Here is a 27,028-nt window from a genome sequence, read left to right as displayed (position 1 = left end):
GTGCATTCTTGCGGCAACATGTCCACTGTGTGCAAGCTAGATGCTTGTAAGCACACTTGGTACTGTCTAGCTGTACCTGCAGCATACACATCACCTCCTCGTACTGCAGTGCAGTGTTCATTCTCTGCATCGTCAGCTGGCCTGTCATGCAAGCAGACTTGGGTATTGCCACTATACGCCCCCTAAGGGTATGGTGACCGCATCACATACTTGCTGTAATCTCATGGCCTGTCTGGTAATTTCTTTGCACGAGCAGAGATAAAAGTAGTCAACGATTTCTGTTTCCCCCGGTTGGTGTTATGATATTTATTCTTCAAAACTTTGTTTTGGCCCTCTGTACCATTATTTGTGGTAATGACTACATTGAAGTCAAGCCTGTATATATGCTCTTACCTACATGTCTGACAACCAGCCATTCGCATTCTATCTACGACCTCAGCTTGCTGTTCCAGCAATGTTGCAATCATTGAAGGTCTCTGAAAGATAAATTTGCGATTTCAGTTCTCAGACAAATAAGTACAGCATCCTTTAACTGCACATAGCAGTCTGTCTTTTTCAGCCATTGGTGCGAAGCTTGCTCCCGGTGGAAGTCGCATAGGACAACTTTGCGTTCCGGAAAGCGCTCGTTCAAAGCATTTGTTTCAGCTTGAGTGTAGTCACCATCGAATATTCAGCACAGAAGTCAGTATTCTATTTCCCGAACACTTTAAGGGCTTTAGGTTCGCAGGTTCTTGTCTCGAACTGTGACAAAAGCACCAAAGGTCAAGTATCCAAGTGACGTGTTTACAATGAACAAAAGAAGCGGCAATGTGTAACATATTAGTAGCCCTTGAGGCATGAAGCTGGTTTTAGTATTTGGTATTCCTCATGAAAAATATTCTTGATTTAATTTGGTTTGTCCATTTATTTCATTTATTAGCAGGAAAAAATACAGGGAACCGTGCCTCAAAAGTAATGACGGAGTTTAATTGGCGAGAACTTTGGAAATTAGAGGCGCACAACAAACTGGTGTGTGGTGTGTTCTTAAGCCGTCCACTTCAGAATTCTTGAATGCTTATGTACTCCACCTGATAAATGGCTGTGGTCAGATTTTAATTTCGCGTGATTCCATCTCTGTTGTATAAATAATCAGTGCTGTGGCGTTTGGTAAAGTTGTCCAGATTTGTGATTTTTTCACAACTCGGTATCAAACTGTGTGCACTTTCCAGTCTTGAACGACTTCTGGAGGTCCTTATCGAAAGCTAGAAATTAGGTTATCGCCATCTTTCATAAAATCTTGTAAATTTGGTCTCCTGTGGATCGTTATCCACATCGGGATCCATGATTATTAGGTAGTGTATTTGAGTGAGTGAGAAAAAAACGTAGTTGAGCAAAATAAAATAAAAAAACCGTGTGTGGCATTTTTCTTTTTCAGAAAGCCGTGAGTTGTTGCTGCTCGGCTCGTGCGGCCAAATTTTCTTGAATTTCAGGCCGCGAGCTGATCAGCTCGCACTCACATTGCTTCGCGAATGGGGAAGGGCGGGTGGTATGGGCATTCCCAGTAACGTTAGGCGTTCCTACACGAGGTGGTACAAGAGTGGCTGAGATAGATGTGGGGGTGTCGTTATTGGTTGCTTCAGAAATCAACAAAATTATGAGCAGCATGCCAAAAAAAATTTGCGCCAATCCACCCTGTGATTGTGATGGGAAAGCAAAGCTGTAAATGGCGCCCACGACGATTACCCATGCGACATCACTTAAATTCACTCACGCCACTCTACAAATAGTGAAACCAGAGAAGTGAAATCCACTTAACCACACCTCTATTACTTCAAAGGGGTATTCTTGGTGAGGTTAAATTAATGCATGATGCATGAACGGTGGTTGGTTGAGTTGTATTGGTGTAGCACATGAGTGGAAACTCTTTTTTAATAAAAGTAAAGCTCAAACCCGGTGTTAGACGATCTCACTTCTCCGTCTCTGCCGTCTTGAACGGAGGCGACGAGATGACGGCAGAGACGCAGGCGGAGCTGGAGGAGGAGCAGGAGGAAATACTTCTATTCAGATTTCTGAACGGCCAGAGTGCGGCACAGGGAAGTGGTTCCTTCTTCACTGTAGCCCGTATTCAGTCCGCGCCGCCTGTGCTCTGTCCACCAGCTGAAGCTGGGTAGGCTGAGTGGGGCTGGACAGCAGCATCTCCCATTGCTCTTGTTGGGTAGTTGATGGAAAGAGAGGGGTGCTAAGGGCTAAATTCACACACCCCGATTATATGGCTTCTGAGCAAAATTTATATTCAACGTCGTAGCGATTCGGGTGCATTAAGTGAAGACGTGTCGGGTGTGGGAAGGAGCCGGATTTTATGAGCCGTAGGGTAGTTTGTTGTTCTATGGAAAGGTCAGGGTAAGGCGATAATTCTGGGTGATGTCCCTGTTTGAGACAAGCGGGTGACTGTCCTCGTGCAGCTCCATTAAACCGGGGGTGAAAGTGCAGGCTTGGTGGGCGTATTCGTGGCCCTGCATGGAAGCGTGAGCGGGTGTCCAGATGAGCTGAATGGAACCATTTGGGGAGTGGGTTTTTAGCACACGCAGTGCACATCGGGACACCCAACTGGTAATTCTGGTAGGCTTGTTGGGAATCAGTGACTACCTAAGAACCCATGGTTCAGTGAAAACCAAGGCGATGGCTGCCTCTTCAGCATCCGTCATGTCTTCGGTCTTGAGTGAGGCGCAAGCAAGGAGGTAGCCACGATGATGCCGTACTGCTGCCCTCGATGTTGGGAGGCGTCTGTGTAAGTAACTGCATGATCCCCACCGAGGGTGGTGTTGAGCGCTTAAGCCAGTGCTTGTCGGGGACCCTCGTCGTGTGAGGGGTTCATATTTCTAAGCAAAGGGAGCATCTTTAGTTCTTGTCGCCAAAAGTCCAGGAGTACATCAAGCGGAATGACATGCTGCCCAGCCAATCTGGTGAAGGATGCGGCGACCCGCCGCAGTTCTGCTCAATTGGATCTTATGGATAGAACGATGGTCCCGTATCAGCTTTTCCAGCATGCTGTAGAGCCCTGTACTTAAGCAGCCTCTCTGTGGACACACTCATTGGAATACCAATGGCTTGCTCAACCGCTTTTCTAATCATTATATAAAGCATCGTTATGTCCTCCTTGCCGAGAAGAAGACAGGGGGGTTCACGTAAGTGATTCTCGTGAGGACAAAAGCTTGAACTAATCGAAAGTTATCGGATTCCTTGAGGCCTCGCTTCTTGGTGGCAACTCGCCTGACCATGTGCATGATTTTATTCGTGCTCAGTTTGAGGTGCTGCAAGGATACGTCACTCTTGGTGTTGCCCTGAAGATGTAGGTCCAGGATCTTGATGCTGGGGCTTGGAGTGATGGCCTGGCCATCAAGGAGTATTTGAATGTGTTCCTTGAGGTGTCGTTTCACGTGAGGGCAGACGACAAGGAGCTGAGACTTTTTAACGTGAACACTGAAAGCCACAGGATTTAGCACATTGGTGTACTAGAAGAGAGGTGCCACGGGTTGGTGTGAGCTTCCTTTAACCGCTATCGCGTGGCGTTCAACGAGAACGCAGGGGTTAAACCCGTAGATGTGCTTGGTGAGTGCACCACTTGTTCTCCCCGTCTGTGCGTGGGACAACCGGCTATGGCTTTCGATTCCTGGCGGTGCCAGTGAATTCTTTTATTGGTTCGCGGGAGTTTTCTGTTGACACCAACGGTCGCGAAAGAACCCTTGGGGGGTAGAGGTAAAAAGCTTTGCTTTGAAACGTTCAAAGCGGTTGCAATGCCCTGGCGCATCCCCCATGTGCACTCCAAGCACGCACCAACTGATCAAATAACAAAACGGACACGCACACAAACGTATCATCGAACACAAGTGCTGTCCACCGGGCCCTAACGCACCACCCACTTCACGCACGTATGTTGACATCGACGGAAATCCCCAACTGATCAGCTGAAACAAGGCGGACACACAAACACATTTTGGAACTTGGTGGAGCCCGCAATGCATCGAGCCATCATCTCGAGATTCCTCCACGATTCCGCGCCGCCGATTCTCGTAAAACAAACGCCGAGCATGCCACCGAACTCCCAGCCACAACATCGGCTCACGCTGCTTTTCGTAAAAATAAAAATAATAAAAAAACAAAAAGCAAAATTTTGTGGCGTTCCCCCGGTCTGATTTTTTTTTCTTATTTTTGTTATGACGTCACGGGCTTTTGTGGCTCCGCCCAGTAAAAGCGGATTTTATTTTTTATTTATGACGTCACGGGTCTTCGTGGCTCCGCCCATTGATTGCGCAGCTGGATCAAGTGCTTCCCGGAAATGCCACAGTAGCACGTTGCCAGATTACAACCCATCGCTTTCGCCGTTTTTAGTAAGCAAAAACTCAGCTGGAAACCTTCAAATCGTTGTATCATGTCTGCCACCGTGTGTCGTACGGTTCCAATGCATTGGCTCAGCGGCGCGCTTTCCCTCTAGAGTATATTATCTCTATGTCTCGGAGCAGAGGAAATGAGTGAGAGAAAACGCGACGCCAGTTGCTTGGCAACGCCGTTGCGTCACTTATGTCCCGTTTTGTCGTTCCGTTCCGTGCTCCGTGCGTTCCGTTATCAAACGACAAACATCCGGATTGTTTCTTTAGCGGGAAAGCGCTGTGATGCACAACACAAAGGCAATGTCGCGCGGTGATTGTGAGCAACCAATGATCAAACCTAGAGCAACACATTTTATACAGCGACTACAACAATCAAAACGAATTCGTGACACAATAAACACTACTGCACTTAACATTTGCCGCACTGAAAATAATTACAAAATTGAACGTTGACCCTCATCTTAAACCCACCGTAAAAAAAAAACCTTTCAGCAGTATTATAATTTATTATGACACTTTCTTCAACTTTTAGCTATGATGAAAAAAATGAACGTACAATTGATTAGAAAAGTATAGAAAGCTCATCCGCGAAGTTCATCAGACAAAAAGGGCCGGGGTTCCGCTTGAGCCAACCGATGTTGGTTGGGTTGAACAGCAAAAACTTTCGGGTGGCACTGCAGCCAAGCATATGTCACTGGTCAATGACCCCGCTGATTGCTTTGCCAGATCACGCGCCTTGGTTAACAGGTTGACTTATTGATTACTCCGCTAGGGTTTCCCTGGTGCTTCAATACATAGCTGGTGGCAACAAAAAGATCTCGAAGTGCGCATGGGGGCGTGAGTTCGTTGCGCTCTAGTTCCGACAGAAGCGAGAAAGCAGACGACGCTCGCGGAAGCGCGGCGTCGTCTGCTAGAGATTGTCGCACACCGGCCGCACGCCACGTGAAAATTTGCAGTTGCTGCATCTCGACGGCTAGTGTGTTTCTGGCATAATGCTTAGCTAGCACTATTATGCGCCCCTGGAGGAACAAACTTTCGTTATGGATTCGCGAGAATCCTTATTTCGCTCCGCTTTTCGTTCGCGTGACAGTCAGCTTAGTAGTGGTTCTCTACTTGAGCCTGGGAGCGTCTCTGTTCATTGTCCTGAACAGCGCTGCAGAAGGTGGGAAAATGTCTACAGTTGCGGAGTTGAGAAATCGCACCGCCGAGAGAATCATCGTCAAGCTGAAGGAACTATCGTCGAAGCCTGAAACAATGTGGAGCTACGCGATAGTCAACCACCTCGCGACATATGACAAGATCATCATGGGAGTTGACACCAAGGAATGCTACGAGGCGGGCAGCGAGTCTTGGACATTTTCAGACGCAATGCTTTTCAGTCTGGTGCTTCTGACGACATCGGGTAAGTACAGTTTTATTTATGTGGAACACGCCATATGGTGCATCACCCTCGTTAAAGAAATAATATTAAAAAAAGTAAACTAAAATTGAGCTAGAATTGCGCTCCTAGTTCCCGTTTAAACGTCGCACAAACTGAATTTAGATTTTAGCGACATTTCAACTGGGATTTAAATCATTGCAAACAAACCGAAACCATAGTAGCTAATTTACTTTTTGGAATAAATTCAAGGTAAGCCGGTCTCGAACCACCGTCCTTGGGATCAAGAAGTTAAGAGGGATCCTGCACAGTACAACGACAGACGCTTTGGACGGTGCTAGCCTAGTCTTAAATATTCGAATGTCGTCGGACGACACTCTAGACACTGCGTTAAAGATACCCGCTGCCAGGGAAAAAAATTCTCAATTAGCCCTATTCTACAGCTTGGAACATGTTTCAACAGGCGCGAACCTTTTCACACACCTAACTCATTGAGTATTTGCATGACTTTACCGCTGGCTACTGCAGGCTGGCAAATGCCGCACTGACTTTGCTGTGCCTACCTAATGAAAGCTGCGATGTCGAGAAATTTCTCCTGAGTGAGATACGTTCAGCAATCGGACAGGTCTTGAATGAAGACCGACATGTTGTGCATGCAGATAATGTATATAAATAAGGATATTTTAAAAATCAATGTCCAGCTTTAACTGAATAAAATGTTTCATTTCTTGGAGGTTATCAATGCTCTTTACTGTCATCATCACCGATTTATTGCAAACAAACGCCTAATTTCGGACAGTATTTGCTAGAAAACCTTGATGTCCCGCCAGTTACCAGCTTGAAAGAAACACCAGTTTTAATGCATTAAAGTTAAGAAGCTCGTGATAACTTGTGCGAAAATAAACTGAGTGTATTACAAAGTACACCTCTAGATTTAGCCCCTCAAAAAAACAGAATTTCAGAATAGTTTTACAAAAAACCCGATTTCTCCCCAATTATCAGCTTGCAAAATAGCACCCAATTTTTACACCGATTGTAAAGAAATATAAAAACCGAAAACGAACAATCCTACATATACCTAGCATATCTTCTAGCATTTTAAGAAGTGCCATAAACAAGATTACGTTGCTCCCTCCTTAAACCTCACACTGCTTCATGTGGCCCATTCGACAGGTGGCTATGACTACACTAAGACATCTACAGCCGTCAAGGCCACCATCATGATCTACATCTGCCTCGGTCTCCCACTCATTGCTTGGTGGCTTCTGCTCCATGGGAAGACGGTTGCGCACACTTGGCTACTCGTGTGCGTCAACAGCTACCGCATACTCGCCGGTCTCGGAAAGCGCTTCCGCACCGTCAGCCCCAGCAGTGCAGATGTTGAAGACGACAAACAACTCGACCAACCAGCAGTGCCGCAAACACTGATGACAAACCTCATTCGCCCTGAAGTCTCCGTCATTGCCGGTCATTTGAGTTATGCGCAGCTCATTCCGACCGAGCGCAATGTTCGTGTAGTAAGTGTCGGCACTCCACAGGGCACGGCCATAATAGTCCATCAGAAGCCCTTGGCTGCGGCTTTTGTGGCGCTGTGTGCTTTTTTCCTCCTCTATGTCATCTTTGGTGCGGGCGCAATGGCTGCCTCTGCCAACTCAGAGCTCACAATGTTTGATGCCCTTTTCTGGATCTTTCTCCAGTTTACGACGACAAGTTCGAGTCCGTACGCGACATTTGGAATGGGATCTGGTGCGCGAGGAGGTTGGGTGCTGTATTACGCGCTAGGAGGCATTCAGCTGGCAGCGCTCGCATACATGGCCTTCACGCTGATCACGTGGAGGTGTGCATTTTCCGCAAGCCCTTGGAATGCGCCGTACTCACAAGCCTAGAGATTTAGCTACACCTGCACTGTTATGTGGCGACAACTGCTAATGGTAGACGTCTCAGGGCTTGGTGCCCACCTGCGTGCGAGCCAGAAATTATTTGATGCCTGCAAAGAATGCTTCACTGTAAGCATGTGCTTAATGCGGGAAAGCCAACTTCAAAAGGGAGGCGCAATGGAACTGAAGGCAAACCAAGGCAACTTCAATAAAACCATTGCAACATTTGTTTAAAACAAAACGTTCCAATGGTACATACGGCCCTCAACCCCCAAAGCAATAACCTAAACAATTTGTTGCAAAAGTGTGGATTAATGTAATGAGAATTGACAAATGAAATGTGATAGTCTGCGGCTGTGCACATTGAAATGTAGTAAATGCGATCACCAGCTGTCACTGAAGTCTGCATTGAGTGTTCAGTACCTCTGTGAACTGTGCTAGCAGCATAAAATATAACAGGAAAACATATAGAGAGATCCTTTTTCCAAAACAAACAGCCAAACCTTCATTTGGCTTGAGGAGAATCCCTAATTTTCGAGGCACCAATGACCAAGAATGGCTAACCATAAACAACTGTCGCCAACAAAGCCTCTGCACCCTTAGCAGCAATTGCCATAAACTTTTTACCTTTATACACTGTTGCCTACAAAGCCTCTGCACCCTTAGCAGCAGTTGCCATAGAATTTTTTACCTTTATACACTGTCGCCAAGTAGAATTTTTTACCTTTATACAAGATGGGAGCAACAGAGATCATTCAAAAGTTTTAAAACATACACATTGGCTCAGCTGGAGTGGCAACTTGCGGAGCAATAAAGCTGGCTGACTTTTCACGAAGGTTTGACAGCAAGCTTTTATGATTTTTGTTCCTGGCAGTTTAGTACCAAAATAAATGCTACACTACCAATGAAAGCATAAGTTGGGCTCGCAAATAATGTTCACAAGCTGACAAATAGTTTAGAGATAACACCGCATCGAAGTAGTAAATAACCAAGCTAGCGCACTGCACTTTACACTGTCAGAGCATGGAAACCCGGCTGCTAGTCACTACAGATTTTCTAAGCTGGATGTTGTAGAGAGGCACAACACAAGGAATGAAAAGCTGCGTGCCCAGCTTTTTTTACCTGTACAGAAATCAAAGCACAGTCATCGTATGTGGAAAAAAAGAAAACATCACTTTTATTAAAATGCTACTAAAACACCGCGTAGAAACAAGGCTGGCAGCAGCCACAGACATCTCTTCCAGCCAGACGACACCATACGTGATAAGCAATACTGTGTACAATGATCCGAACTGGGCGTTCTCCGAGCGAACGTAACAACGTCCCCCCCGCCACCTCGGATTTCACGAATGTAAACACCGGCTATACATGTATACAAAAAAGGACGACAGAGAGGCACTTCGCAGCAGCACTTTCCTGCCACCTCCCACGCAGAGGTGTCAACTACAGGAACTCTTGCAATGACTTCAAATCACCGAGATTTTGCACGACACAAAACGTGATGAGGCAAGCGTCCGGAAAAGTGTTTTTCCTCGCAGGGCGGCCAAATGCCTTAATTTGGCCGGAACAGGGTTTACATAATCGTGCTTTCTGTCCCTATTTCACCCAAACATCAGAAATAGAAGTGAAATTTCCAAATTGTTACCGAGTGAAGTGCACAAAAATGTGACCGTGTACACCTACGTCCTATATGTAGTGGTATATGAAGTCTCTGAATAAAAAGAAAAAGTTATCTGTGAGAATGTGTTTCTTGCTGCTTTTTTGCAAGCGCCCAACACCTCTCCTTATATAACATGCTCGCTATGAAACATCTCAATCTTGGCCGCGAGAGATCTGGTAACCCTGTGTATGCACTAAACTTTCCTGTACTTCTTTTCACCGACGTACGACAGCACTGGTTACTTTCAAGCATGGTATATACCCCGCCGTTTTGGCTCCCACAAGTCGGCAGTTCCTGCAAAAATGGCTGTTCAGACAGCACACTAGGTACAAAAAAGTGAGGCAAATGCATCCAGAGAAAGTTGCGTTCAGAAAATTCCTAAAGGAAAAAAAGGGCCCGTGGCAACAAACAATCCCATGCTGCATACACAGCTGGAACAAATTGCACACTGGCACTTTTTTGTTCTTCGTAGCTACGTGGCAAGTTCACCATGAACAGGTTGTTACAGTGGCAGAGGCTCAGGACGCCACAGAGCACCTCCCTCCCACACCGAAGCCCTCCAAACATTACAACAGCTGACTTTAACAGGCATCATGCACAAACGCCTGCTGGAACAACGACAAAGACACAATACGTGTTTCCCACGAACCGGACACTCCAATGCATGCAATGCATGTCCCGGCATAACAAACCAAAAATGCCCTTCTTTGAAAGCACAAGAACGGTGGCACTTGTACGTCTCGCGTACAAACAAACAAAGGAAATCACTATGGCCACGTACCCAGGGTCCAAGGTGGACGGTTCTGAGCTTCCAGGATACAGTTCTCCGGGTTAGTGTCTCCGGCATTTTGACGAGAATATACACAATATCCTTCCAAAACACCAGCTTCGTTCGACATACAACATTTCCATTCCTTTGCTCTAGCTGAGAAAGTTGGCTCTGGCTGACAAAACCACCTAACAACTCTCTCCACTTACCACCATGTCATTCACGTGTGACACCCTATGTGGCAGTACAAAAACGCGATTTCAAGTGTGCAGCTGGCAGCAAATGAAACACGAAGAGAAAATGTGGACCTGAAGAGATAAATTTCAACACTTCGCTTTATGGGTGTGTTCAGTGTCACTGAAAGTTTGTATCAGCAAGGTATGGTCACCCACTAAATGAACATACCCAAAGAGATGGCATCACTATTTTGTCTTTGTGAACGAAAATCTTGAAATTCAGGCATTCCGGTTTTGAATTTTCCGTTTGTGTTCTACCTGTCACTGAATTGCAGCGCTACTGGAAAAAGTCCAATATTGAAAAATTTCGCATGTTCAGATGGTGTCAGCACTGCAACACATGTGCCTAAAACAGCTGTGAACAGCAGCAACAATCAACAAAGACAAAAGCATGTCGGATACAAAGTCGTCAAATCAAAACACCAACATCTGTGCAAACTGCTCACTAAGAAGTCTCTTTCTGAAAAGTGGTTCACAGTCCTTTTGCTTGACAGGGCAACAAAACCATCACTGATCTGATTGGTACGATTCCCAGAGACTAGTAAACAAGTTAAGGTGTGATAAGATCTGTCTGTTATAGCCACAGCAAATACGTCACAAAAAAACGGCAAGTCCCACGCATCATAAGGGCATGAGAGGCAGAGTTAAGGTTTTATAATTTGGAGTCATTCCCGTCAGGCACAAATTAAGTTCAATGATCAAAAACTAGGAGGGGGACAACACTTGTTAAATAACAATGAAAACGAAACCATCGAACTGCGTAACATGCGTAAAAAGTAAACAAAAGAAAATGCTCGCTACGTCTTCAAAACCCAAAGACGAAGTTATTGAAAAGGGCTTCCTTTTTCGAACTCATGGCAGGCAGAAAGCCACGCGACTAAACTCCCCAAATCAATGTGACTGTCCCTAGATGCAGCATTGGAGAATGTGGGAAAGGTTCCGATTGTCGACAAAGATCAGGATGAAATGCGGTATAATAGCCAACTAAGTGTCACTTAGAAGAATAATCCACTACAAAATTCAAAAAAGTTGTTTGTCATGGTCAAACTGAGTTGTGTTTCCACTACTAAAACCAGAAGGCAAAGCATGACAGAATGGAGGGCAGAGCATGACTTACTTCTCTGCTAAGAAAGTATTCAGCAAGTGAAGATAAAAAAGTAGTGATCTCTTCCCTACAAGAGCTTTTGTTTTGACATTCAGGCATTAAACAAAGAAAAAAAAAATTGTAAATGAAAAAAGATGCAAAACTTGACTTTGCTCAATCGTAGCTAGAAAAACATGGTCAGGTGCACCCGTGCATGCGTATTCGTGCTAAAACGAACTAAAACAGAACAACTTGCCACTACAGCAAATAAGTGTGCACCTTTCACATAAAAGATGAACTGTACCTGGCCAGTAGATGAACTGTACCTGGCCAGTAAATAATGAACAAAGTTACTGCGAAAAAGCACATAGTGCATACGAAACCTAGCAAAATGAAAGAAAGAAGGAAAGGGAACTTCGAAACGCAATTGTGCGAAAGCTAAGGAAGCTCAAAAGTCACCGTCATATCACAGACAGTTCAGAGATTGTCCCTTCTCCTGTCATTTCCCTAGAATCAAGGGGGAAAAAAAAGGTGTGAAAATAGGCCAGAGAGAGCACAGCTACAGTCCCTATTCTGAACCACAATGTGCATTGCAAAAAAACTCACTACGTTGTATCTGGAAGCATAAAGACATACAGAGCTGCATTTCTATACTGTCCACAAAAATTAGCTGCGGTCTGCCAGACCTACAACAGAAGTCCACAGCATCGCCACGCAGTCGCCGTTGACGTCGCAAGTGGATGAACTAAAATGCTGACATGCTAGCAATGATTACTAGCAATGATCTCGGGGATTCAACGCGACAATATTAGCCAATATCGTCTGGCAAGATATAAAACAGCAATGGCTTCTGCCACAAAAAGAGAGAGAGAGAGAGAGAGAGAGAGAGAGAGAGAGAGAGAGAGAGAGAGAGAGAGAGAGAGAGAGAGAGAGAGAGAGAGAGAGAGAGAGAGAGAGAGAGAGAGAGAGAGAGAGATCACCGGTCTGACCTGTTCCTTTTCTCAGGACAGCTCCAACCAATGACCACAACAGCAACAGCTTATACGACACCACCAAATGCAGCAATCACAACACGCAGCTTTGGTTCCAACTTGGTGCGTTGTAGGACTCCCCGCTAATGTCCTACGACAGGCCTCTAACTCGTGCACCACCGATTAAAAAAGAAAATGTATAAAGAACGAAAACAAACCCGAACAAACACAGATCTCGAGAAACAGAGACGTCCGAACAATTGCAACAACCCCACCGCTGCACCGTCTTTCCGCCGTAAGAAAAGGAGTTCACCGACGAAGCCGACTACGACGAACGCTTGCCTTCCTGGCTCCTCGCCTTCTGGTCGGGGCAGAGCTGGCAGATGAGCTCGCCATAGCGGATGCGCTGCCCTTCCCTCAGCTCGAGGGAGAAGTCCCGGGGGGCCTCAAAGATGAGCACTATGGTGGAGCCCAGGTTGAACTCCCCGAAGGGCTCGCCCTTCTCCACACGGATGCCCTCCGAGTTGTGGTTCGACTGGAAGCAGTGGTCGTTGAAGTTGTGCTTCTTGTACTTGCGCCGGTTGGTCACCAGGTTCTGTTGGATTCCCCAGCGGGGAAGGGGAGGGGGAGGAGGGAAGCACAGAGGCACTTGTAAACGCTGCGCGAGACTTCAGGCCCATTCACACTTGCGATTGGTGCGATAGATGCAACGTGATTTCTGTCGCTCTAGCCCCCCGGCGATTGCTTCTGTCGTTTGGACTCGACAAATTTTTTCCACTCCAACAGAAATTGCGTCGCTTTTGTTGCAATGTGAATGGGCCTTTACAGCGGTTGGTAAAAGAAAATGACAGAGGTAATTAGCAGCACCCGGTTTTGCAGATGACGCCAAAGTGCAAAAGTACAACAGCTGGGATTTGATCAGCAGGGCTGAAGGAGGGAGCCAATCATTTTGTTCATATCGATAAAAATTACAATTCGGGGGAGTTGGAATAGTACACGTGAAAATAAGTTGCTACGTAGGCATGCAGCCACCTACGTTTAAATAGAGAAAGGAAGGAGGAAACAAACTGGGAAACAAAGGGAGGCTCAGGCGGTGCTGAAACGTGCAAAAAGAAAGGAAGTCTTGGCAAAAGCTTTTGCATAGCTGCACTATTGTTAGCCTTCAGAATATACTTCGTAATGCTCGAAAAAGGCATCACAAAAGAGCATGCACCAGTCAAGTGTGACCTTTGCATAGACTCGACTGAATAAACCAAGGTTTAGCCGAAAGGTAGTTTTTGCTAAACATGCTATTGAGTGCCAAGCTGCGTGCGTATGCACTGCTTTCATTCACGTACAAAAACAAACCCAGCTTACAGTAAGAGCCCTATGACGTATCGCCCATAGAAAGCAAGCTCGCTAGTTTGTCATATACATGGAGATGAAGGTGCTCACACAAGCTGAAAACAACATCGCTGGTGTTTTAACATTAAAACCCACAGAAGCACGCGAGACATTCCAAGGCTATCCTGTTTGAAGTTGAGCATGTTACTTGTGATGAAGCTCACTCACATTGTCGAAGTAAACCTTGATGGAGCCAACATTGGTGGCGCCCACAGCGGTCATGCTGAAGAAACCGTGCCGCCATCGGCCCATGTAGACCACGCGCTCGTTCATGTTGAACAGGCCAGCTATCCAGTTGACCACACCCGGTCGCACACTCAGGAGGGTGCCTGCACAACCAATTTCCGATCAGCTGTTGTAGCACATCGGAGCAGACAATCAGGGATGAGGCTTCAACTGACAATGCTGCCGTTCGGTTTCCACCACACGGGCCCCACACTCCTCACAGATGTCTGCCAAACATCTCTTTCTAGCTCTATAGGTGATATTCCCTGCTGGTGAATGCGACAGTGTGCTGGACGTAGCCTCACAATAGTTATAACTAGCTGCCCCATGTGTGAGAGCTAAAAGGAAGAAACGTAGGGCTCAATTAATTCCCCCACAAATTATCCAGTGTCTCTGTTATCCAGAACAGTTCAGTTGTTCCACTGGTCCTTAAGTCTTCGTCTTCCCCCAACCAGCAGCTCTGGTTCATAAGAATTTGTAAGATTGCCAATTGTGAACACCCAAGAAAGTACGCCCAAGACTCGACAGCAATGTGCAGCAAGCCGATAACTAGGTGGGCAAGTCATCTGATAAAAACAAATTCTGGACAAATTCCAGACAGGAACAATTACAAGAAACTAGTAGGGGCCTTCGGACCTGCACTAGGCATCCGACACCTGATGACGACAGGGACGCGAAACAGTGTGCAGTGCTAACCATCTACTTTGAAGTTCCCAGACCACACACAATCGTCACGCCAACGTTCAACGATACCACCCCGTGTGTACCTGGGAAGTGCCTTCGGTGCTGGACCTCCCACTGGACGGGCGAGTGGAACCGATGGTAGTCACCGGGGGCAAGGTACACCACGCAGTGGTACAGCTCTGTACCGGTCTGCTGCAGAAGCTTCTGCTGGTACTCCTCCTCACCCTGCGTGCATGTGCAGTGAGCTGAGTGAGAACTCTTCTAGGCAAGCTGGCAAAAACACTCCCCAAGGCCATGGTGTCAGACACGACGTGTAGCCAGATTATATATATATATATATATATAAAAAAAAACCCCGAAAAATCCCATCTTCAAAAAAACTGTCATACTGTGCACTTTACACAACAGAGGATACAGTTGAACCTAGATATAAGGATTTCCTAGAAATCAGCATTTCACTCCGTTATATTGAAATTTCGTTCCAATAAGAAATTCATTCTTAGCATACTTGTGATTCTAAGCACCTATTCGCAAGTTTTGGAAGTAATCAGTGACACTATCTATTTGCACTTGATTCACAGCTAAAATAGATGTCGCACTGCATGCACAGGAGTGAGCTCATACAGCAATTTGCTGCACTTTATCAAAGTCCATTTTTGTGTATGTTTACAAACTTCCACCCTTGTTCTCTCAGACTTCTTTTGTTTTTTTGTTTTCCGAGACGTCAACTGTTGCCCACAATTTCTTGGGATGTATTGGCCAGATTACCATAATTCTTGCTGCACAGTGAATTCAACAATGCAATAAAACCCCAAGAATATAACACTTACTCTTGCCGAGGCAAAATTTTGTGCAGTTTACGAAGATATCAGTATTTTCTGACCTCACATTTGACATGGTTACAGCTTTCGCAGTGATAAGGCTAAGAACTACTGGCGGGGTATAGTTACACTCCCTAGTCCTTCTAGGGCACAAAAGGATGTTAAGTATTTTAGTCTTTAGCTGCTAAACTATATGATAAAATGTGCTGAATGAGTAAATCTCAATTCGCACGATTTGCGAAAGGTGCATTTCTTACCTATGGATGGGTGTTTATATAATTGAAAATTCAACTTCAGTCTCCTTAGAAAGACAATATCCGAAGACTGATAAAAAAAATCCTGCTTCATAAATTTTGGCACTCTTGGGAAATAACCACATCAATTGGAAAAAAGGGAAGACTAGGAAAGGCGCCATGGTCGGGGTTCTCCCACTCACATTGGTGTGTAAACAGTGCGGGTCCCAGGGGTGCGGGCCGAGGAACCTGGGCAGCGAGTACGTGATGCCCTTGACCTGCTCGGCGAAGCCCTTCTCTATGCGGCCAAAATGTAGCACCGTGCCGTCCGCTGGGCTCACCTGCAAGCATGCCCACAAAGGGGAGACTCAGGAGACGACTCGCTATGACCAGGTGGCAGCGAGACAGTTGCGGAGGCCTTGCCAGCAGTAGGTACCCCTCGCACATGTGCGTACACGTGTCCGTTATTCTGAATGCAGTCAAAACCCGCAATAACGAATCCGCCGGGAAGAGCCAAAAAATTCGCTTTTGCAGGAATTTCGTTGCCACGAGAATGAAACAAACGACAGGAAAATCGCCTGCAAACCTAAAATTTATTTCTGAAAGTCAGTTATAACACTGTGAGCCTTACCTTGCTGTAACTTCACAGCTCAGCTCACACACTAGAAGTGGTTTATTGCTAGCTGTGCGCGCCTAAGAACGATGAAGTCATGTCAATTGTGTCCGAAATACCCTGCGGGTTCGCCTTCTCTGCACGTTATTCCCCCTGGCCCTCAGCACCGAGTATGTCCGAGCATGCAAGTCCAGCTGTTGTGTTGATGAACTTTGCCTGCAGCGACACCTTTTCGTACCATTGATTGATTGATTCTGGGGTCTAACGCGTCGACGCAACGCAGGCGATGAGGTGTGCCATAGTTAGAGCCCCTAGCTTTCCGCGATTCCGCAATTCCGCGAAAAATCGCGGAATTAAAGTGTTTTCGCGGAATTATATATATATAAAAAAAAACGTCAATAGTGTGGTGCTACATCCCCAAACCAATATATTCGGTGAAATGTGGCGGAAAAGTGGTATTTTCTATTAGTAATAGCAAAATGGTTTCTATTAATTGTCTGCAACGTTTTTACTGTTGAAAATTTAAATTTGCATCTGCGTATTCCTACCTTATCAAATAATAAAAGTGTCTAGGTGGCGCAGCCTCCACCCGAATCAAGGGGCTTAGCCATAGCCACAGAAAGAGAACATTGCACACGACAAGGCCCGTCAGATTATAAAAACAAATTAAGGGTGCAATGAGTAAAGCGGCTAGCAAAGCTCTAGTATACTTGGAGAACTCTTACACTTGGGAGTTCTTAAAGAGTGTGAGGTGCTTGGATCCCCAGCAAGTTGGGTGTCTCTCAGAGTAGAGATCAGAGTTTGGGGCCGTTCCTGGATTTATAGCCCTAGCTGCTAAATGGCAAGTGTACCTGGAGTCTGCCCAAGACCTCAAGTCTAGTGACAGGGACTTGGCACCACTTCTTTCTAAACAAGAAAAGCCAGGTGGAGATTTTGATGTCCTGGCTTTCTGGGCTAGGATGGAACACCTGACTCCAACACTTTCTTCCATTGCCCTTAAATACCTGTCGGTGGAATCAACTCTGTAGACGGAGAAAAGCCATTCAGTCGCTATGGTGACATCGTGCTATTCTCTTGGTGAAGAAAGCACAAAGCATTCCAGATGCTCAGCCACAACAGCTTTCTTCAGTTGTAAATAAAATCTAGCATGTTAGGAGTCTGAAGTGTCTACGTAATAAATGAACTGTTACATGTACCTTATGCCGTTTCAATGTTGTCGCGGAATTTTGCAGATTCCCCTATCTAGAATCGCAGAATTTGAAATGTTCCACCGCAAAAAGTAAGGGGCTCTAGCCATAGTGGAGGGCTGCAGATTAATTTTGACCACCTGGGGATCTTTAAAGTGCGTCAAAATCTTGTACACATGCGCGTTTTTGCTTTTCGCCTCCATCAGAAAAGCAGCCGCGGCAGCCGGGAATCGAACCCATGTTCTTGTGCACCTCTCTGTTCCAATTCTGTCCATAAAAGTAAGCAAGCACCACTTTGTTGATGTCCAGAAAGACCTCAGCGGTCAGTGTTGCGTTTCGCACACGTACGTCAGCAAAGAGTGGCGTCCTTGCTTTTCAAAATGCTAGAGCGAGCTGCAGGCGGTTTGTTCCAAACTCGTCGGCGCCATCTTCTCTTCTTCCACTTGGGCCACTGACTTTGGCAATGAGGGCTGCCTTATCTCGTAGCGATAAAAACTTCCGCTTTTGCTTGACAGCGAATGTTCCAATTGCTGCACGCACAATGAATGCGCGCATGTGCGCTGATCACCAAGAGACGGCTAGCGTAGCCCAAGCCACAGCCGTTCCGTGAGTCACCACGTGTAGCCCCCTGGTGGTGTCGCTGCGAGGCTGCCTCTACGGCCGCCTGTTGCACGGTCTTTTATGTAAACCAATATGGCAGCGGCCATGCAAGCCCGCTGTGACATAAGTTCATGCACTTATGTGAAGCATTTGTGAAGCAAAAAAAGCAGTTGAACACTTTTTGGGCACTGTTAGCCTCAAATGGGTGGATAAAATGCCGACCGGTCTTGCAGCGAATTTCAGTAGCGCGACATCGCTTTCAAAAAAACATTTTGTTGCCATGAGATATGAACTACATGGTTGTCTTCGGATCTTCAGCGGGGATCCGAAAATATTTCGTTGCCACGGGAATTTCGTACTCGCGAGATTTCGTTATTGCGGGGTTCGACGGTATCCTGAACAGTTCCAAGTAAACTGTGTGGTAGGCACGCACATTTCAGTTCTGTACAGGGCAAGGCAATGCTTACATGGCAGCGCAGTCAGCATGCCCTGGCTGCTTCAGGAATGGGAAGCGTTCGCAGATCAAAACAGGCCACGCATACAATGCTTGAGTTTGAAAAAGAAGTACAGTTGGTTGGATGGTTGGTGGCTTCAGATCACAGCACATACCTACATGGAAGAATGTTCAACAAACTGCCTGCTAAAATAGGCTGACTGCATGTGCAATTTTCTTTTTCTTTACTTCGCCTATGTGCCAGTAAACACCTGCTGATCTGATGGCCTCTCAACTGCGATCTATTCAGTTTTCTTCTTTTTTTACACTTGGCCACAAACTCTCTAAACTGCCGCCGAATGCAATTATGGATTTTCTAACGGAGTGAGAGCACGCACCACGCAGTCCCCTGGGCAGAGGGGCCTGAGGCCCGGCTTGAGCGATCGGCGGAAGAACTCGCCCAGGTTGCGGTACTGGCGCAGGTCCTCGACCTCGGCCTCGTGCACGTCGCAGCCGAAGGCCCAGGCGAAGAGGCCCAGCACGGGCTGTCGCAGCCACACGGGCAGCTCAATGTCGTTGGCCCAGCCCCACCATCGGGAGGCCATGCGCAGGGGCAGCATCCGGTAGAAGGACACCTGCCAGAAGAAGGGGGACTAAATTTAGGTCCTGGCTTTGGAGCTAAGACACTTGCGGCCATTTTGGTGCCCCCTTACAGGGCTCAACGTACTCCAAAGTAAATTCCGAAGTCAGCGGTGTGTGTTTGGGCAGCCATTTGCAGTTTGACGTGTTATGCCTTTGTTGGCACCTGAGTGAGAGCGTTGTGAAAAAAATCACTGCACCAAATGCACAAAAATGGGAGCGTTGTCACTACTAGCATAGCTTACTTAGTGTACCCAGGGCTCACAGCGCAAGTCAACCCATTTGCGCGGGCCTCTTGTGTCCCCCATACGTTTGCTGGATTGTACAAACCGGCATTGAGACACTGCAGAAGCACGCATCAAAGTTTTCGACAAGTACCCCAGTAATGGCTTCAGCATATGAAAAAGGTAACTGTGCAGGGAAAGGCAAACAATTACGCAGGACTGTAGGTTACTGAAGCAAGGATGAATGGAATACGCAAGACACCAAAAATTACCACATGTTCGACTTGCACAAGCTGCACTTCTCCTTGCTCCTAGGAGGATATGAAATGCATTTCCCCATTTATTTTACCACGCAGGAGCTATTTAAGGTGCCAAATTTCCCCTCCTCAAAGCTAGCCCGTGCTAAGGCACTTCAGCTGCCCGGCTCAAAAATGCCTCCTGTTCCTTTCTGCCTTTCTCTAAATCTGCTCAGCAGTATCTAGTGGTGAGTGACACGGTGCATGCAGCGAGTGGCAGCACAGCGAGACGCACTTGGAGGCCGGAGGCCACCGGCTGTGGAGCGCCATCGGTGCCGTCCTTCTGGGGGCTCCGAAAGGTCCTCAGGTAGGCCAGGTAGGCAAAGCCCAGCCCCAGGGGTATGGGCATCCAGCGGAGGCTACGCAGGTACCGGCCTGGACCACCGGAACTGCTGGGCTCCCAGGAGGGCCGTGGGGACGGGGGCTCGCCTCCATCTGTCAACAAGGAGACAGTTTGCCGTCGGCCTCTCGCGTCACAAGCACTCAACGTCAACCCCAAGCCTGCCCAACAACAATCAATTCATCCGGCATTGGGGACTAACACTTCCCTTGGCCTCTGAAAAATTCCAATCTTACCTCCCTAGTCTGGCTCTCTGCTTCACTCTGCTGTGTCCTCTCAGTCAATGTAGTACACCGCCAGTTACCAACCTCTTCACTACTCCACCTTTCTCAGTTTGAGCTAGGATATCCTTGGCGTAAGCTCGTATTATCATTTCTGCTGTTTGATTTCTTTCTCTAAACAGCTCATTTGGGCTCGTGTAGCATTGCTTTTAGAAGGTGCTTTGTTTCTGACCATGGCCTGCGCACTGCAAGTCCAACAAGATTCAAGTTTGGGGAGACAGCAGAGTGCAAAAACGTAATGTGGAACAACTACAGTCTAACCCACTGCCTCTCTTTTGCAAACTAGAATTAACATATCCGTTTTGTCAACAGTCACCACAGAAAGTTCCCTTTTCCCACACAAATTACGGGAAAGAAAGATTAGAGCATGCATTGCCTACAATATCAAATTATTGCCACTCAAAAGAAGTCGACATTATGAAACTGAAGCAAAAGAAAACTGTCGAATGTTCGTTTAAATAGTGCTTGTGAATTGCTTTTGTTTTTAGTGTGTTTTATTTCAATGCCATATCAAAACGCTTACATATGTTTTCAAATGTATGTTTTAATGCTTTAATGCATGTTTGCTTGTGTGACTGCATTGCAACCACTGCCGGTGGGTGTCCGGAGCCCCATCAAGCCACAAATGAGCGGCTTTTTCTCCGGCACCCCCTTTTCACTGCACTTTATGGAGTGAAAATAAAACTGATTGATTGATAACAACATTAAAGTGCAAAAAAAAGTCATTGTTATAACCAGTAATTGTTATAACAGGGTTGGGCAGAAAGAGTCACTTTTGTGAGCATTTAGTGGTTTTCACCCAATATTTGCAAAATGGAAATGTAACTGCATGGCCGACCACCCAGACTTAGCTTAGCCATCTGTGTGCCAACCGACTTCACAGTGCCCCTAGGAAAGGCAAAGTAGAAAGTCTCCCCATCAATCCCTTCACTAATTGGCAGATTGCACGTTACTGAAGTGGCATTCTTTTCCGTCTTTTCTTACCATTAGTAATCGACAGTAGCCAAGAGGATCCTCTTTACCCCGCTGCAGTTTTATTTTTAATCTAGACAGTGATGAAGAGGTACCCCCTGCCTCTATCTATTTTCTGGGCCAGCTGACAGCAGGAGATAAGAGGAGCAATCAGGAGGTCTCTTCTTTCAGGGATAGCATGGCTACATGAAAGGCACCAACTTTTTCTGAGGGTTAGAAAGACAGAAGATGTTGCAACTTATTTGACGATGCCTAGTCACCCCCAATGCACCCATGATCTCTCACAGATATCCAAATACTATATTTTACGTAGGCTCATACCATTGGGCTCAATTGTTATACCCAATAATAAGGAAAAGAACATAGTAATAAGCAATTTATTTTACCGTATAACATATAGCAATGTTGATGGTTCGACTGTTCATTGTTATATCCAGTATATCGTTATAACCGGTATTGTTATAAGTGGGTTGGACTGTATAAATTTAGATGCCTATTAGGGTGCAAGGACAGGCACTGTGAAAAAATTAGCAGTGGCTTAGCTAAGCTATGCCAGGATACACGTAGCGTAAGCTAAGGTTCAGCACCCGTACTCCAATTGGATTGTATTTTAATCCAACACAATCCAATTTAATCCAATCGAATGCTTCTCGCGCTTGCGCAGAACGGCCCTTCACGGCACACACGAAACCGCTCAACCTCGGCCAGTGTAGCTTATGCTACAAAAATGAAGCATGAAAAGGCTATGAAGCCCTCGGTAAGGGAGAGCTACAGCTATGCACCTCCAGGCTTTTTCAATCTGCTGTAGGAGTTATCCCGCTTCAAAATTTTTTTATAAATTTTTGAAGTATTTGAAGTTAATGCACTGGCATATGCCGCTAGCCGTAACAGGCTTTCCTGCACTGCTCCTGTGATGTGCGGCTAATCGCAAAAAGAAGCTGGTTCTTTTTCTTTGGCACTGGTCCAACTACAACCTCCTGCTTCTCTTTTCCCACTGTGACAATGTGGCCGAGCTCCAGCTGCCCTGGCCAACACCCTCTAGATAAGAAAGCCCAACTATGTACCAGCACAGTGCCAAAGTACCCACTTTTCTGAAAAAATGATGCACAAAGTTGGTCCTCTGGTAATGTTCTATTTTTTTCTATAGTATGTGACATAGAAAAATTATGAACTTTGATAGCTTCGCGCTGCTAAACTCTTTTGACAAGAAGGCGTTGACACAGTTTGTTCGTTTTTATCAAACATATGTTTTTATCAAACAAACGTTTCTTTTTATCAAAACACTTGGGCCAACTTCGGTCTCAACTCTTTTTATACGGTTACATACCGTATGTCATGGCATTTCCTCTGCAGACCCAATATTTAGGATTTTTGTGCATGCATAGGGGACCATTTACAGCCCAACAGCTCCTTAAAAATAAAAGCCATGCAATGTTGGTGCTAGGAAACCACTAGGAAAATACAAATTTATCCCCTCAAATCAAGTGCAAGGCTGGAATTACTCCACCCCACAATGAAGCCACTAACGGGTTTTTTTAAAAAGCAGTTAAATTTTTCATACTTTGCATGGCCCTATACACCAAGGTTTGTTCCTAGAAGTGACATGTTTGCGTTTTTCTTTCAACACAAATGCACTTGTCTCAGCTTGTCAGAATACATAAACTCATTAGACTGAAACTGAAACACTTGCAATTGAGGTCACCACATGGGATGAATGTTCCCCCCATATAAAATATATATAATATAAAATAAAGCTTACAGCAGCAAGATAGCTCCTGTATGTTTGTTTTATGTCACAGAAAAATGTGCAAACCCTTTTAAATGAGCCTTTAATTTTTCTACAGGCTATAGTTACTGAAACACATGCTTGAGAAATAAAAAATTTCAGTTTTCTTTATGAAAAACACTCAATACTCTCTCCGATTAGAAAATAGTAGTTTCAATTTGAAGCTATTCAAACAATATCATTATTTTCATCGTATTTGCTTTGAAACCAAAAATCACTATTTGCACACCCCTACAAATTTATCCCCTCAAAATGGCAGAAAAAAACGTCTGTGAGTGACAAGAAGCTGCTCTAACCGATGTGTTTATCACAAAAATAGAAGGATTCTTCGTCTACACAATTCAGCACCAAAGCGATTGGGCTAAACCACGTGACCTAGGCGCTACCTTTACCGAATAACATCCATTTGTCGTATATTCCACAAGTGCATTACTGTTTGGTAGCTTTGCCTTTCATTTGTATTTTTAAAAACATCATCGCCACATCCGGCACTTTATCATCCCTCTTTTAGGCCTACTATTCAAACATCCATTCATACAGGTAGCTTACCAATTTGATAAGCTACCTTCATGATAAGCCACCTTGAAAATAAGCCATCAATAAGATTTGATAAGCTACCTAGTGACAGAGAAATTGCATCCAATTTACAATTTAATAAATTGCCTCAACCCTTTTTAAAGCTCCAGTGACATGGAAATATGTACAGCGCATTGTATAAAAATCAAATAAGTAAAGTCCAGTGTGCCATCTCAGATTATTGCAAAAGATTAACTTGCAAGAGAAGTAAACGTTGCAGAGTGTTCAATGGGTGATAGCAACAGCCACCAGAACGTAAGCAATGTACGTACTTTGCCCTTCAAAAGATAAAGACACACCGGGTTCCCGCCAGCACTTTATCAGATTTCACATTGACCCTTGCCATTACTTGGGGAAAAGAAAAAAAGAAAACACCTCGCTCTGAGATCACCCCTATAACTTTGTGATCAGCACCCATTACAGTACAATGGGATTAATCCAGTAGGCTCATTCACACGCTTTGTTGGGCATCAGAATATTGCTCCTTTACAGCTGCTTCACAACTGGTCGGAAGGAACAGTAACTTCGCCATGTTCTTCGCTTTTGTGGTTGAGTCCTCTGATAATAAAACCATTGGCTATGCTTTCTATAATCGAAGTTTGAAACAAGTAGGATTCTCTGCTTTTAATGGTCCCTCAGCACTGTAATGTGGCAGAGACAAATAAGCATTATCATTGCAGTAATAATAACAATAACAAAAAGTACGGCCCATTTGATGCTCCGCTATAAAATGCAAAAAATAAAAAAATAAAAACGGGGTACATTCACTGCGGTATTTTGGAAGGCCAAAATTTGCGCAAAACGACTAGCAAGGCATATTGTTATTACAATAAACTTTACCCTTCAGATACCGTCTCTAAGGAGCATGTAATAACAAAAATCCAGCTTTAATGAAAGGTGTGTATGGAAAGAGACTAACAGTCCGCTCATACACGCAACTGGAAATACATATGTCATCCAGGTTTGACAGGATAGGCCGTAGAGAGTAATCACTTGGGGTGTTAGCCTTAGATGCAAGCAACAAAACCTGCTTCGTCTGTGGCTTGATCTGTGAAGGGTTAACACTGCATCCAGCATTAAAGTGTACCCACAATGTAGGTAATGTAGATGGGCTATGGTATATATGCGATTAATAGCAGGAAGTATTAGACACCGTCCTCGCATCCCAATACATTCAAAGTAGACCTCAAACGCAAGCACACCACAAAATGCACATAAAACAAAGGCACCACAAAAGTCGGAAGTGCTAAACGACGTACTACCTTGGCTCAACAACAGCACCAACCACAGGCCGACAGTGGTGCACAGGAACGACCGCTTCGCCGGCAGCTGGTGGACCAGGTCGAACGACCGCTTCGATATCAGCAGCCCCGTCACCGCCACAATGCGGAACAACTCCACCAACGCGTGACCCAGCAACATCACTCTCACACAACCGCAACGACGGGCGCACCGAACCGAAACCGAAAGCAGGAAAAACTGGCCGCGCGAGAGCTTCCTCCGTCATTCAAACCGACGTGACACACTCGGCCGGAGCGCAGCGTCCAAAAGACTCGCGTCAGGCGTGCGCGGGGCTGATAAAGCAAAACCCCGATAGTTCCGAAAGACGAAGCCAGTGCTGCTGTCGGCCTGTACTGTTATCTAGAGCGGCGGCACGCACCCAATGCAAAATATCGTGGGGTGACAGCCGTTTGAAGAACTGTCAGCGTGAAGTGTTTGGACGAGGAGGAGGAGGGGGGGAAGGGTTGTGTAAGGATTGGCAGTGTTGCTACGACTGAGCGAGCACTGACGACGCTCCCAGAAGAAGAAGGGGGGCACGGGGCTGGAGGGCTGCCAATCACGGCGGCCTTATCTCACTTCCTGACGTGCGAACCATTCGAGCTGCCTGATAAGCCGGACGAGCCTTTCGTAATGTTGTCAGCAGGCCTCCCGAGGGGAGGGGTGGCGTTCATCGTGACAGATGGCAGCAAGCGCTCTTTCAGGTTTTATTTCTTCTGGCAAATGTGTACTTGGCCAAAGAGAGGAGGGATCAGGAGTGCTGTTGGTATTGGTGTCGGTGGTGCTTGGGGGGAAAAACATGTGCTATGCTAATTGTGAACCTCAAAATCCTACATGGAGTGTGGTTCCAGAAAGATGTGCAGAAGCCCATGCGGGAAGCCCTTCATGAAATGTTCAGCGTAATTCAAAATGAACTAGACTGTACAGGCTTTTTGATTAAAGAAAAAGAAAGCAACTTGTTCACCAACACTAAAATGGGAGACTCCTGTATTTTTTAATTTAAGCAATAAAATCCTAAGAAATAAAATTGCAGCTTTCAATCTGCTCACTATGCAGCATTTATCTCCTACATTAGCTTGTTTCCACCCAGACTGACCCATTTTTATCCCAGAAAACCACAACTGTTAGCTTCTATGTGGGCACAATGTTTAGCTAAATGTTTGAAGCAAAACAACAACGCTGCTTGGTTTTTAGTAAGTGTCAGAAACTTGTCACAACAATGAAATATCCACACAAAAAATATGTTTCTAAATACATTACGACTATCACTAGGAGGAACCTTAAACGGACACTGAAGTGATTTGTAAACATTGCGGGATTACTAGTGCAAATTGTAGTCTGGAGTCTCTAGGCCATGTTTCGACCACTCTCTGTGCGTTTACACGACTTTATTCAGCTTATTCAGCATAAAAATCAATTCGTAAATGCTGGCCTCCTCTCTGCATCTTCCTTGCCGATTTCCTATGACGTTTCGTATGACGACAAAACACGATGGCTCGGCTTGACTGCGCTACAGTCCTACTGCATGGCTCGCCAATCCTCCGACAGAATCAGTCGGCCCAGCGTTAAGTCCACCGGCTGCCGGCGGGTCGTCGCAATCAGTTGAAACTAAGCCACAAGATGTTTGTGCATGGAAGATAGTGCCTTTGGTTTGTTTGTCTGTAGACTGTATCAAGCTCTAAATCCAAGTTACTACACACAAGCGACGCTTCGCCGACTGGTACGCTAGTAGAAAAATCTAAGGACAATTGAAGGCAGGAGAAGAGTCAGCGCAGTTGACACAGGTACTAAGGAATTAAAATCAACTGAAACTTTCATCGTACAGCGCAAAACCATGGTGTGGAAAGCATTTTAAGGAACGCTTACTGCACGAGCGCTATTCAAGGAATAGTCACCTAAGCTGCTTGGAATGCTAGAAATAAATAAAAATGTAAACTCGCCATATATTACATACATACTTTATATTTGCGCCACTGGTAGTGCTGACTTATAGCCGAGTGGTCTGGAGCACTAGGCATGTTGCTTTGCAATTCAAAAGTTAAAATCCTTGATAGCACATGTTTTCTTTTCCCTTTAAATTGATTTAATTGTTTCTGGGCAATGTCTTCTATACTG

General features: G+C 45.6%; 2 protein-coding genes across 4 annotated transcripts in view; one reads left to right on the top strand and one right to left on the bottom strand.

Annotated features, from left to right (window-relative positions):
• Window positions 1-4,485: 4,485 nt before the first annotated feature.
• Window positions 4,486-8,787, top strand: LOC144145770 (uncharacterized). Its single transcript, XM_077677497.1, has 2 exons — window positions 4,486-5,769; window positions 6,919-8,787. The coding sequence occupies exons 1-2, from the start codon at window positions 5,379-5,381 to the stop codon at window positions 7,629-7,631; spliced, it is 1,104 nt and encodes a 367-aa protein (XP_077533623.1). The 5' UTR covers window positions 4,486-5,378; the 3' UTR covers window positions 7,632-8,787.
• The window catches only part of Pisd (phosphatidylserine decarboxylase), a 39,858-nt gene continuing 21,604 nt past the window's right edge, over window positions 8,775-27,028 (bottom strand). For 2 of the 3 annotated variants that reach the window (XM_077677494.1, XM_077677495.1), the window contains 6 exons: window positions 19,916-20,115; window positions 18,920-19,156; window positions 15,892-16,029; window positions 14,718-14,859; window positions 13,894-14,054; window positions 8,775-12,937 (listed from right to left, as the gene is read on the bottom strand). In XM_077677494.1, coding sequence (XP_077533620.1) covers window positions 12,668-12,937; window positions 13,894-14,054; window positions 14,718-14,859; window positions 15,892-16,029; window positions 18,920-19,156; window positions 19,916-20,115 — 1,148 coding nt within the window. In that variant the 3' untranslated portion in view covers window positions 8,775-12,667. Of the gene's footprint in view, window positions 12,938-13,893; window positions 14,055-14,717; window positions 14,860-15,891; window positions 16,030-18,919; window positions 19,157-19,915; window positions 20,116-24,897; window positions 25,215-27,028 lie in introns of those variants that run through there. The other variant, XM_077677496.1, reaches the window with a different exon arrangement.

Source organism: Haemaphysalis longicornis, unplaced genomic scaffold (assembly GCF_048455015.1).
Source record: "Haemaphysalis longicornis isolate Haplotype H1 unplaced genomic scaffold, Haemaphysalis longicornis Haplotype H1 scaffold_7, whole genome shotgun sequence".
Taxonomy (NCBI): Eukaryota; Metazoa; Arthropoda; class Arachnida; order Ixodida; family Ixodidae; genus Haemaphysalis; species Haemaphysalis longicornis.
Note: the sequence above shows the minus strand (reverse complement) of the source record. Positions and strands in the feature narration are given on the sequence as shown.